The sequence below is a fragment of the Anopheles gambiae genome, chromosome 2 (assembly GCF_943734735.2).
Source record: "Anopheles gambiae chromosome 2, idAnoGambNW_F1_1, whole genome shotgun sequence".
Taxonomy (NCBI): Eukaryota; Metazoa; Arthropoda; class Insecta; order Diptera; family Culicidae; genus Anopheles; species Anopheles gambiae.
Genome location: NC_064601.1, coordinates 72184260 through 72197548, shown reverse-complemented (window position 1 = coordinate 72197548; position 13289 = coordinate 72184260). Strand labels below are relative to the sequence as shown.

Sequence of the window (13289 nt, the reverse complement as noted above, 5' to 3'; positions counted from 1 at the left end):
AATTAAATTATATATATGAAATATAACTATTACCTTTTCAATCTATGTTTTTGGCCATTTTGAATAAAAATTACTTTAGATGCAAGGGCTCTTTTTAAAATGAGGTTAATGAAGTTAATAAATACTTGTAAGTATTTTATTATACTACTTTATCAATAACTGGGTAAATAAATAAATAATCTTTTTTTTTTATTATTTACATATTTCATTTATAAGATTGTTAAAATTATAATTCTTGAAGTTGTGACAACTTTTCTAATTATCAACAAAGCTTTTCTAATTATCATATAAAAGTAAACAATAATAAGACATGATTATCTATTAATTTGCTCATCCACGGCGGTTAAAACAAACGTTCAAAAATGTTGCTTGGGTTTGTGATTAACAGGCGTTACGCGTAACGCTAGCGTAACGTAAGGGGCTGAGCCTTACTTTTACCCAGCTAAGAAAAGTGACGTCTGGATTACCGCGTGTATGTACAAGGGTTGTGATTGTATGTGTGCGACGCTAGTTTCCAATGTTTACGATCTGAATGATGCGAAACAACAAGAAGGAAATTAAGTTAACATTTTCCGTAAATTTAAGATAAAATCATTGTTCAGTGATTTGTGATGACATAAATTATTCATCGCGCAATATCTGTATTTTTACTGTTGGAAAACGTTTGTTTCCCGTGTAAAAAAAGTGAGAGAATTAAATTCTTTAGGCTACTTCAACGCAGTGCCAAAAAATTAGTGTTTTTTATTCTCTCTCTTATAATCGTTTGTACACTCGTTCGCTTTTGTCGTTAAGGGCCGATTCCGCGGTTTTTCTCCCTTTTTATATGTTTTGAACCGGATCAAAACATCGCCTGGTCTGACAGATGTTGGAACATTTGTAAGGTTCCAACAATTACAATCTAATGTTCGTGGCTCATTTTATCATCTGGAAAGTGGTAAAGATACGTGGTCATATGTGATATGATATTTGATAAACTCAGTTCCTTGTGATATGTTAGTCTATAATAATATAAACATCATCTCATACTATATTTTAGGTGCCTCCTAGACTAGACTGTATATATCAAACCCAATTCGATGAAATTGAATAAACGCGCCAACAGTGAGTTTGGTCACCCGTCTTAATTATATGTAGCCATTTGATTGTGGTTTCCGTGTCGGATGGTGGCATATGATTCTTGTACACATGGCGGAAGCAAAATCACTTGTTATGATTCTATTATTTGGCGCTTCCAGATTCCATTCATCCAGATCCAGAAAAACATTACAGAACCAACGTGATTTAGTTTTTGAGCTAGCGTTATATACAATTCCGGAAGTGATGTTTTCGACGTACGGTATGATATTTGGTTTTACGAATGTATTCATTTTACTAAATTTATTTTGTCTTTTAGGATCCGAACTACTCAATCCTGATATGAGTTGTATAAGCGAATTACACTACTCTTACAAGCTGAACCTAACATATTTTATAAACATTATTCGTGCAACTTAATGCAAAAATAGAACAGCTATAGTTAGTGAGTGAAACGATATCACTATCAACAGTTTAATCATCTCTTAAAACATTTAAAATGAAATTCTACATCACAGTTCATGTATTTTACGCTTAAGCACATGTACGCATTACTAAAGAACGTATATAGATTAATTAGATAATATTTAACATGTAGAAAAATTGGTCGCACAGCTTTAATATGTTGAGAAATTTAAAGTTAATTGTTAATAGCAGCTTCATCGTTGCTCTCGTCTTTTTTTTTTTTTTTTTTTTTTTTTTTTTTTTGTTATCGCGGAGTGAAACCTCCAAAAGGCACCCACGACTTCCATACCAACCGTCCATGTCGTGGGTAGTGTGGGATTCATTGATCGTAACCCATCTGTATTACAGATTAGCTTACGATCAATGCGACCGCACTAAAACACTCCGCGTACCTTTTATCTTCCTTTAGGCGTTTGTATGATGGCCCATCTTGATCCTTAGTATGTCCTCCACGCTGATATCGAAATAGTAAGAAAAGAAAAGAAAAAGAAAAAAAGAAGACAAAAAGAAGCTGGCTGCCATCCGGGATAAGTTGCTCTGTCACGGTTGAGGCTTCTGGTTATCCATCACTCATCATTAGGTTCATTTTAAATCAGTTTTCGGCAGCTAGTTTCAGTGGGCTTTCCTCATTATTTTCGTTAGATGAGAAGGACATATATTTTCGGATACTTGTAGGATATTCTTTTCTATACACCTATTCGACAGATTTAGCGTCATTAGATTGTTCTGACGTTAAGACATTCCAGTTGCCTGGAATGTCTGCCCCCCTCCTGGTTGGCCATGTACCATCATCCGCCCAAGGGGTTGGGACTGGGCCCGTCTACCCAAGCTTGGATATACGATGATACATGTTACCACTGCACGAAACGGACGTCGCTGGATGGGAGTTGAGTAAGAGAGCCTATATTAACCTTCAAGGAGGTGTCGGATCTTACCCCATTTGCAGATAATTTGGTGGTATAGTGCGTTTAGTTTATTATCCTTCTCATCTTTTTTATTCCTTTTGGATCTTGCTGTTGCGATTTTCTTTTGCGGCTAGTTGTGCCATTAGCTTCAAAGCTGGCTTTCATGTTCAAATATCGCATTCGAACTATCACTCTCTGTTTTGCGAATGATTTAACTATCTCTGAGGGTAATTCGACTTGTTTCTGTATATTAACCGCTAATCTCCTTACGATTAATGTTTTCTTATTCAATTTACCATTCTTGTGTAATTTTTGGAATATTTTTTCCATTTTCTTTCCAATGTTCATAAACTCTTCACTGGATTTGTGTAGTCCACCCAGCGACAAATGGTCCACAAATGTTGGTGGTTGGCAATAGCTATGCTCATTAAATTTTTTAAATGTTTGTATTCCTAGGTTTAAGCTGGGATACTTTTCGTTCAATTTTTTTGCGAGGTAACCCATAATGTATTGCAATCCAGCTTCTTCTTGTTCTGTCATTGTTAAAGGATTACTGATAATCGCCGTACTGATAATATCACTATCTTCGGAGCTTATTAATCCATTAGATTTTTTCATGCGTTGCATGTCTGGGAAGTTTGGTACTATTTCGGCTCCTGAAAACACCGTTGCAGCTATATATTCCTCCGGCTCTTCATTTAAATTACTTTCTTCAACGTTAGGTTCCACTGTCGTCAAATATTCATCCGGTTCTTGGTTGTTTTGTTGTCCGGTATGAGTTTGATTCCGTAATATGGTTGGGGATTTTCCAAGTATCATTATTCTTATACGGTAAAGGCAACTCAACGGCGATGGGTGATCATTCACCCCTCATTTTTGTCTTACTTGCGAGAAGAAGTTCTCTAGTACATCTTGGTTAAGCTGTTAAAGAAAATTATAATACGAAGATAGAATTGATTATTTTGAACATTTAAAATAACTATACAGCATTACACGATAGAAAATAAATTTGGTCCAACATTTGCTGCTTTTTACAATGCATAACTACTTGCCTTATATGTTGATATGATTTGACTGCGTTTTTATGCTTTTCCTTCATGTCGTCAAACAGCATTTGTAGAGCAGTTGTTTGCATAATCACAGATTTTTTAAATGTTTGTAACGAAGATTTTCCCAACGCAATGGAATTCTCCATTAACTCGCGCATATCGTTGAGGGCCTTTCGCTGCATTTCGTTTACATTATACGATTTTTTGTAGTCTTCGTTTGCAAATGGTGAATACGACTTTGAGACACTGAACCATAAATCAATTTTGTCTATAAAATCTGCCAAATCACTTGCTTCTGTAGTGTCATCGTATCTCCGTAATGAAATTGCCACTGTACGCGATAGAAGTTGCGCTGCTTTCCGAACATTTTGTTTTTCTTGGCTAGTCATTCTTATGTGTCCTGTGTTTATTTTAAATATGGGTGTAATTTCTGCAGCCATTCTACCTTCAAGATTTTTTTTGATGGGTCAATTGTAATATTTTTTTCTTTATACTTAAATCCATGGTCCACTAGCCAGTTTCTCGTTAATTTCAGCAAATGCGGCACATCAGGAACAACGTACACATTTTTTTTTGTGACGGGATGCGGAAAGAATGGGTTATTATAATCTGCTCCCAGTTCTTTCCAACAGCTCGTATTTGCTGGGCAATTATCACTTACTATTTCAACAACATTTATATTAATCTCGCTCAGTCTGTTTATTATACTTATAATTATGTCTTTTGTCATACTTTGATCAAATCCGATTTATATTGGCTGCTTCCAGTTGTTGAATAATCCTCTAGCGATTACCACTTGCATGTAATTGTGAGGTCCCAATATTTCATCTGCAGCCGGATCATATTCCATAACGCTTTCTACCTTCATCTCATCGAAGCTTAAGACACATTCCTTGTCTCTTTCGGTAAACGTTTTTGTTACGGTCGCGATTAAATTAATGATATCATCTAAAATGCCTTGTTTAAGATTAATTCTTTGGGAATATTTTTCCAATGTTGACGGCGCTGGCATTGGAATTTTCATATCATTTCCGAGATATCCATACGCTCCTTTGGAAAAGTATCTTACTGTGAAAGCCTTGCTTATTTATTCCTTTGTCCATCTGACTCGCTTCTTTCTCTTTGTTATTAAATCGATTTGATTGCTAGTTAATGTATCTCCTAGCACCTTTTTCATTTCAGGAACAAAATCTTCTTTTTGTATGCTTGTACTTCTTACGAGTTTAAGATCGTTTTCCAGGCACGTGTTTTGTTTCTTGAGAGCTGTATTTTCTTTTACAGCGGAATCCAGATGCTCCTTCAGAATCAAGTTAGCATCTTTTAATTTTTTTGCTTCATCTAATCGAGCTGTAAGAATACATATTTGTAGCTCTAGCTGTTTGATGGTTTTGTCTTTCTGGTCACAGTTTTTACATTCGTTTTCATTATTATTGTACAGCATACGTCGACGTTCCTCAATCATAAGCTGTTCATTATTCTCATCATTATTATTTGCGTCGTTTGAAGTTTGAAGTAATATTGATGGAATAGCTTTTAAAAAGAGTCACAATGTACAAAACACATAATTAATAATCATCCAAATTTCAAATAGTAAGGCAGAACCTAACATTTCACATGACAGATAGCTATTCGCTCTGATAGATCATGCGATTAATTTAATGACACGACCCGGAGCAGGTACGTGCGTACTGGAATCGTTTCCCACTAAATCCAATCCGTGGGTGCAACGCGTTCTAGTGGACCAGAATCTCTCTTCTTTAGGCTCAACAACCGTTGTCGATCAAGGCCTGCCTGTAACACTTGTGGACTTGGCTTTCAGTGACTAATTGATTCCCCCCATAGCAGGATAGTCAGTCCTACGTATGGCGGCACGATCCATTTGGGGCTTGAACCCATGACGGGCATCCAAACTCATTTCATTAACTTCATCACTTCATCAATCATTTATGCCAACGGGCTTATGTTTCCTTACACCTACCGCAATAGCTACACCTACTGAACCTACTTGTACCTTACTGGTTGTCCCCAATGATTCCGAGTTGCTTACGGATGGCTCCAACTCAGCAGGTGTGGGTCGATCCGCATAAACTTAAGCGATAGTAATTATGCTATGATAGAAAAGTTTGAATGCCCGTCATGGGTTCATGCCTCGAATGGACCGTGCCTCCATACGTAGGATTGACTATCCTGCTATGTTAACAATAAGTCACTGAAAGCCAAGCTCACTTTACCGACAGCGGTTGTTGTGCCAAAAAAGAAGAAGGACCGTTTGAATGTGAATCAAATCACTAGCCACCTTTACAGGAAAAAAAATCTCAAAACCTGTCAACAAAATCTTGTGTATCCCATCTCTTTACTTTAGTAACGACACACAATTAATTTAAAAATTTAAATTAAAAACTTCACGCGTTCTTTCTGAATAAAAAAAAATACTTCCCGCGTTACTCTGCGTGTAGAACTGTGATAAAAAGGATAAACTATGTGTATCTGTCGTTACGTGTCCTTAGTTACCGTTACGTGTGCTTGCTCGTTCGCTGAACACAACAGCATCAACACGTTTCATCCAGATGCATCTGCATGACGCACACAATGCATCCGGTCATAGAAACATGACTTCGGTGCTGCCAGCCAGCCAGCCAGCCAGTGAGCTGAGTAATTGGTGCTCTTAGGAATAGTTAAGAAAAAATATGCACTACGCGAACTAAACGGATCCTGGGAAACCAAGGGAATACACACTAACACTCGCTCTTTATCCACAACTTCGCTCACTATTAAATTATCATTTTGATCTGTTTCCCGCTTAAATTTCCTTGAGAAACTTTACTGCACGACACTCAGTGGCGGATTAAGGGTATCAGGGGCCCTAGGCGGTAAGACGAGTTGAGGCCCCCTGTAAATGCTAAATGATGGGGAAGGGGGGGTTTGTACTGGCACTGAACTTGCTGTTGGGAAATTGAACAGTAAACTTGAAATGCCGTCGAGGGGCCCTACGATCATCAGTCACAGGCTAAGACAAAGTCTGGCAGGGGGGGGGGGGGGGAAACATTCGCCAACCTCGGGGCCCCAAACGTCCATCCTTCCATGGGCCCTTTTCGCTAGTACTATGTCCATACGGCGTACTATAGGCTTGCGATCTACAGGGCCCAGGCGACCGCCTAGTCTGCTTAACGTTAGATCCGCCACTGACGACACTTAAATATTTTCGGCAATCCTGATTTCGTATTACAAATGAATTGAAGTTTATGTTTAAATAGTACACGAGATGTAATTTATGTAATATTGCTAAACACATTGCAAAATTTCTTCCAGGCACTGCGCAACACAGTTTCTTTCGGAAATTTATGAAATGCCGTATTTGTTCCCAGTTGTTTCACTTTGCAACGATTGTTGCTACAACAAAATACAGAACACGAGATCGGCATGATGAAAAAAAAGATTCCTGAATAGGATGAATGGATAAAAATCGCTTTTAGGCAGAGAAGTATCCCAAGATGCGGATTGTTTATGCAATGCATGAACAAAAGTGTGATGAAATGGCAATAAACCGCCAAAAGAGATTCCTGAGAATTTTTGAACAATCGAAACGTAAACAAGACACCAATACATGTACAAGAGGTATTCTTGCCGTCAAAATCGGTGCCCAAGATGGTACCTGTCAAATGGGCTAATATGTGACCTGATATCTCAACAGACCTTGAAAACGCCATATTTTTGGTATGCGAACTGTGTTCATCAAGTAGTAACAAAATTGGCCTTGATTCTGTAGGTCGCGTATGCTCCAGAACGTGTTCAAAATATTGTTCAAAATAAAAGGGCTTCATCCACCCAGTACCCAAGCAAGTGAAAATGTCACTTTTCGGCTGTTTTTTCGACAAACATTTCGTGCACGATTTGACAAACGAAACAGTGTACGAGATTCAGACTTTTTTCGGCACATAACCTCAATTTCGGCACATAACCTCAACTGCGGCGCAAAACTTCAAACGAAGCGTTACAGCTAAAAATGAAGCGGCATAAAAAAGAGAGAGAATGCAAAAAAACGCTTCAGGTGCTTGTGCTGTGCGCAGCTTTGTCTTTTGCTCGCACACACTCTTCTCCATCCGCCCCCTCCCCTCTTCATTTTACGTATATACATCGTTGGTGGTATTGTAGTGTGTGGGTTGAGACATTATGACAATCTGTTCTCCACAGTTCTGCGCACACGGTTTTATTTACTTGGTGTTCGTTGTCTGGAAAGATAGGCCGGCAGAATCAAGATTTAATGTTAGGTTTATATAGTGTCAATTTTACTTACCGTCGATTTGGATCCGTCGTCCTAGCAAGTGAGCTAAATGATAAGGATAAGTTTTGTTATTTTAAGTTAGGTTTTATGATATCAGGGTCAAGTGATAAAGATACATAGAATAATAGCTTGGTTGAACGCAGATTTTCTCAGGAAATGTTTTTGCTGTCACAGATCAGCGTGTGGAAATATTTCCTGTGTAGTTGGTTATAAATTTTGCATTATATGATTGATGATTCATTTAATTTAAGCATATTGATCAAAAACCTCGCTGCTGGACGTGGTTTGGGATGGATAAAACAAACGACATAAAATCTTCAACGAATTCTACAATGGTATCCAATATTACAAGGGAAAACGTACAGAAGACAAGTACAGGCGGTCCCCGAGATACACGGTACCTCTTATACGCGGATTCGAAGATACGCGGTTTTCTAAATTTGACAGTTCTTTGAGCAAATTGTACTGGTTTGACACATCAATTGTATATTGCCAAATAATTTCCATTTCGATCGAATGTTAAAAACTATTTCAAAAAGTTTAAAACTGTTATATACAGTCAGAATCATATCAAATAACTCATAAAGTGACTAAAACCGCCCCCTACTTGCAAAATTACACGAAAATTAGTGAAATTTTAGCTGGAAATCACGAGATTCGACTTACGCGGAAACTCGAGATACGCGGTATTTTGCGGCCGTTTTCGGTCCCCATAAACCGTGTATCTCGGGGACCGCCTGTAAGTATTATTTAAGGTGTGTGTGTGTGTGTGTGTGTGTGTGTGTGTGTGTGTGTGTGTGTGTGTGTGTGTGTGTGTGTGTGTGTGTGTGTGTGTGTGTGTGTGTGTGTGTGTGTGTGTGTGTGTGTGTGTGTGTGTGTGTGTGTGTGTGTGTGTGTGTGTGTGTGTGTGTGTGTGTGTGTGTGTGTGTGTGTGTGTGTGTGTGTGTGTGTGTGTGTGTGTGTGTGTGTGTGTGTGTGTGTGTGTGTGTGTGTGTGTGTGTGTGTGTGTGTGTGTGTGTGTGTGTGTGTGTGTGTGTGTGTGTGTGTGTGTGTGTGTGTTTGTGTGTGTGTGTGTTTGTGTGTGTGTGTGTGTGAAAGTTTTAAATGATGGTTGTGTGGTCAATTCGTGCTATGTGTGTTTTAATGCAAATAACAAACTATTATCCTCATATACTCTTTACTTACAATTTACTTTCAGCCAAATATCCCAGCTTGGTCGATCTTAATGTTGTATCGCATCCTTGCTCCACTCGGACAAGTTCTACGGCAATCTTTTATTACGATGGTTCGTTAAAGCTACTATGCCAATGAAGTTTGTATATCAATAATAATATTGGTTCTTTCACAGGTGCACGTATTTTCTCGGAGCATAATTACGTAGACAACGCGCGGTTCATAGAATTACCAACAGGTGTGTATTGTTTATTTTTTCTAAGTGTTATTTGATTTAAAACAAAATGTTTGATTACAGAAAACGATAGTTTAACTTTGCCTGCTCCCTATAATCCGTTTGTCGGTCCGAAAACATCTAAAGGTATGTAAAAATACAATGAAATCTTTCCATGTACATCAATAAGAATTGGTATGTTATTTTTTTCAGAACTCAATATTAATTCAACGTTTTTAACAAACGACACAAGTTTAGATGCAGGTATATCGCAAGTTACATGAAAACAAATTCTTATGATTGTACTTATGACTTTAACATTTACTTTTTTACAGCTACCAATAATGATACCTCAAAATATGAACACCAGATAGTCGTCAATAATCCTACTGGCAAGTTTTAACAAGTGTCGCTCAAATACGTTTTATTTATTTTTGTTTCTATTTTCAGCACAGAAAAAAAGAAAAATTTCTACTCCTCTTGCGTACAAGGAACTTGAGGACTTACGCGTAATGTTTGACGAGTTTTGTGTCTCATTAACTGCTCAGATTAATGAAAAAAACGATGAAGTCAAAGAAAATTTCAAGGTGATCAATAACCGCATGGACCAAATTGACACCAAAATGGATATCGTTTTAAAGAATACAGCACGTTCTAGATTCATATCAGAAGAACTGATTACGATGACTCGTCCTCGCGAAGGTTTACTTCCCAGGACGGAATTTGAAGTGAATCAGATTAATTCTGAAGAAGAATTGAAAACCTTCGATGTTAAACTAAATAATGATTCAGATTTCAAGCGAAAGGTAGTTAGATGGATGCAACTGCAAATCACACGCAATGATGTGGATAATCGTTTACACGATGCGATAGATTTATTATTTACAAAAACATTCTTTGCGCAAATGAATTGGTCCGGTATAAGCAAAACATGTGATGTAACTAAAACAGGTTTACGTAATTATAAGAATATTCTACAATTATTTGTAGAAATAGGGAGCACAAATTCATTAACACCGGCTATTAATTATGTTGCTTTATACTTACAAAAAAAATTAAGACATGCTGCTGAACGTATACATATTGACAATACGAAGCGAACTTCAAGCCATACCGCAAAACGTAATAGTAATAATCATGGATGATTTTATTTTTACGTTATGTATTAGTATTTTAAATACGTTGTACGTCATCCAAATTGACTAAAAATGTTTGGTTATAATTATTAAAAAATCATAGTGAATTTATAACTATATAAGAACTGCGGATAAAACGAAAACTTACCTTTATTTTCATATGTAATACGTTATATAATAATTTAAGACGTGAATTAAAATTAAAAAAAAGAGAGGTTTCACTTTATTTGTTATGTTTTTATTTTATTCAACAAGCGTATGTATTACAGGAACAAAAATTAATTCCTCTTTTCGCGATGTGGGCAATGCTACAAATTTGCATTTAATATCATTTAACCCGAAGTCTTCACATGTTTCAGATAACGTATTAACGCATCCTTTGAAAACAAAAATTTTGCTTGACTCAAATGGTTCGTTGAAAACTAAGCCTTTCACATTTATCTTTTTACCAGTAATACGAATTCTCTCGCTACCATTTAAATATTCTTTTGTGGCACTTTGGAACTTCACTATGTGATCGTTCTTTGTCAAGAACCAGCCATTTCGGGTGTTATTCTGTAGTAGAAAATTAGAATTAATGTTAAGTGTTGAAACATTACCGCGCTGCTTTACAGTTGGATAATTGCTATTGGATTGATTTGATGCATGCTGCATGTTCATTTCATCCATTTCGTACAGTCGATTTATGGCCTGCTCTAAATTTTTCCACCCGCTTCGCAGCAAGCGCTTCAAAAACTGTAAATAATTTTCGAATACATACGTGGATATAGACCACAACGATTAAAAATGCTCTACTTCTTCAAGAACATGACGTAGGTTGTGAACATTGCTGCTAATATAACGTTCACCATACAAAGTTTCAAAATCTTTTACAAATTTGTCTAGCAGTTGCCCAGCCACCTTCCACTTCGTCTTGTAGACATTTGACGAAAGCAATGTTACAGCACAAAATAGCAACATAAAATGGTTAAACAACTCATTTGGCAAATGTGGCTTCAACACAACAAGTCCCGCGTAGTTTAAAAAATATCCAAACTCTACTCCTTTCCAAAAATTCGCATATTTTATGGAACGTAATTTGCGATGCATTTCCGAAGGAAGATTAATCTTTAATAAAGCAGCGGATATCTTTTGGCATTGCTCTTGGGACCATGCTCTCTTACCTAGCTTTCCATCACGCCATCCTATAATTAATCTCTTCATTATCCCTAGATGAAACAAGTGCAACAGATCTGAAATGGTTACATGCTGCACTATGTCAAAGTTATTCAATTGACATAGGGGTGTTGTTGTTATTTGATGTCCTGGATATTCATATTTACGGAATTTTTCATTTGTTCGTTTTCTTGCATTTGAATCATTTGCATAAACGATGGTGTGTCCAGCCTCGCTATGATTCCCTTCAACGGTGCATTTTAAACAGGCGTTATAGCCGGTATGCCCTTTTACACCTGTAAAAATATAGAATGTTGTTCATTATCAGATGTGTCTGTTTATAAAACCCTATAAACACTAAATAATTTTTAACATGTTTTCAATACCTTTAATAAAAGCTCTGGCAGGAGTATCTGCAACAATAGCACGCATTTTCACAACAACTTTCTTTCCGTGAATGATGATACCATTCGCCATTAGGAGGTTTAGCTCATCAACGGCTGGTCGAAGAAATTCTTCTATATTGTTTGGTTTCTGAAATCCACAAAAAATTGCAGCTGCCATAACTGGAGCTTGTGGGAGTTCTTCGATTTTGAACAATATCGGCCAAAATTGCATATTACTGCTATTATGTAGAGGCAATCCATCAATCGACAATGTTAAAGTAATATATTTCGGAGGTACCTTTACTGATCTGCAAATAAAAGGAGATAATGATGAGCTGTAATTCGATCAAGTAAAAAAAATGGTGTGTATCTACTTACCGGAAGTAATTTAATAGGCAACTTCTGAATCCTCGATACCAAAATTGTCCACCATCGATATCCTTTATCTCCGATGATGGATTTCGTTTAGTTTTAAGCAGCGTTTTAGCAGATGCCGGTACTTTCACGCCTGTTTTTTTGAACAGACGCAGCACCATATTTATCGACTGATGGGTTTGATTATTCGATAGTGCCCAATATCGTATCCCATCCTCTATAGACATATTATCAATATTTAACGCACTACCAGCTTCGACATCGCTATCATCCGTGAAGTTTGCATCGCCATCCTGCACAGAATCCCCTTCATCGTGCTGCACGGTATCCTGATGGCCATCCTCCATTGCATCATCATATTCATTTTGCCATTCATATGCGGCACTAAATTCCTCTACGTCTGCAAGTTTCAATAAACATTATCACTTAGGAATTGCTGGTAATTTATTAAACTTTTTTTATAGGCATACACCACTTACTGTGTCGACTTGAGCTTGCCTCCTGCTGGTCTTGGCGTGATGGACTCAATATCGAATATTTATTCGCCCGATGATAAATATTTCCTGTCTTCCTAGCACGTTTCATATTCGACATTTTGAAAATAATTTGGTTTTAGCTTTTGGTGTTAATACAAGCGAACACAACTGATCAAACGCAACCCACAAATGTAATGACAGCCGAAATGGTTCAACGCTTCCTTGGTGTCAAGAGTGAAAAGGCGCGAAAGAAACACACATACATCTATATACCGCTTGTCAAACTGTGAGAGGGTGTGGGTTATCGTCCGAAAATTTCCGCTTGGGTAGTATTGCAACAACACAAAATGAAGCTTATTTCACTCTGCTAACTCAAAGGCAAGGCTACGCATATCGCATGGACCATTTCCATAGCATCGTTTTTCAAGTTCCAAAAGATGGTTAACTATTTCCGCTTCTTGATGTGCATTGAAAACAGGCTTATACCGTCCTAGACATAGGTGATTTTTTAGACTTGCGGTAGGAGTTGTTGCGTTTATCGCTAAGTATTTCGCGAGCGTTTTCCATGGAACGCCACATTCCTTAGCAGCTTGTTAGAC

General features: G+C 37.3%; 2 protein-coding genes and 1 long non-coding RNA gene across 5 annotated transcripts; 2 read left to right on the top strand and 1 right to left on the bottom strand.

Annotated features, from left to right (window-relative positions):
• Nucleotides 1-447: 447 nt before the first annotated feature.
• LOC4397582 (uncharacterized) lies at nt 448-1677 on the top strand. 2 transcript variants are annotated; one of them, XR_009765385.1, is made up of 3 exons: nt 448-934; nt 1037-1336; nt 1394-1677. It is a non-coding gene; the product is annotated as an uncharacterized LOC4397582 (long non-coding RNA). The 2 variants fall into 2 exon arrangements; XR_009765386.1 differs by having other exon boundaries at nt 1037-1677.
• Nucleotides 1678-7330: 5653 nt separating this feature from the next.
• LOC133391395 (uncharacterized) lies at nt 7331-10524 on the top strand. Of its 2 annotated transcripts, none has more exons than XM_061645514.1 (8): nt 7331-7815; nt 8027-8147; nt 8974-9060; nt 9124-9186; nt 9247-9309; nt 9376-9426; nt 9498-9554; nt 9613-10524. In XM_061645514.1, exons 2-8 carry the CDS (start codon nt 8066-8068, stop codon nt 10305-10307), a joined length of 1098 nt encoding a protein of 365 aa, XP_061501498.1. In that variant the 5' UTR covers nt 7331-7815; nt 8027-8065; the 3' UTR covers nt 10308-10524. The 2 variants fall into 2 exon arrangements, with proteins under 2 accessions (XP_061501498.1, XP_061501499.1); XM_061645515.1 differs by having other exon boundaries at nt 9618-9711.
• Nucleotides 10515-12942, bottom strand: LOC133391394 (uncharacterized). Its single transcript, XM_061645513.1, has 4 exons — nt 12694-12942; nt 12218-12614; nt 11840-12147; nt 10515-11749 (listed from the first exon to the last, which is right to left on the bottom strand). The coding sequence occupies exons 1-4, from the start codon at nt 12806-12808 to the stop codon at nt 11079-11081; spliced, it is 1491 nt and encodes a 496-aa protein (XP_061501497.1). The 5' UTR covers nt 12809-12942; the 3' UTR covers nt 10515-11078.
• Between the last annotated feature and the right edge of the window lie 347 nt (nt 12943-13289).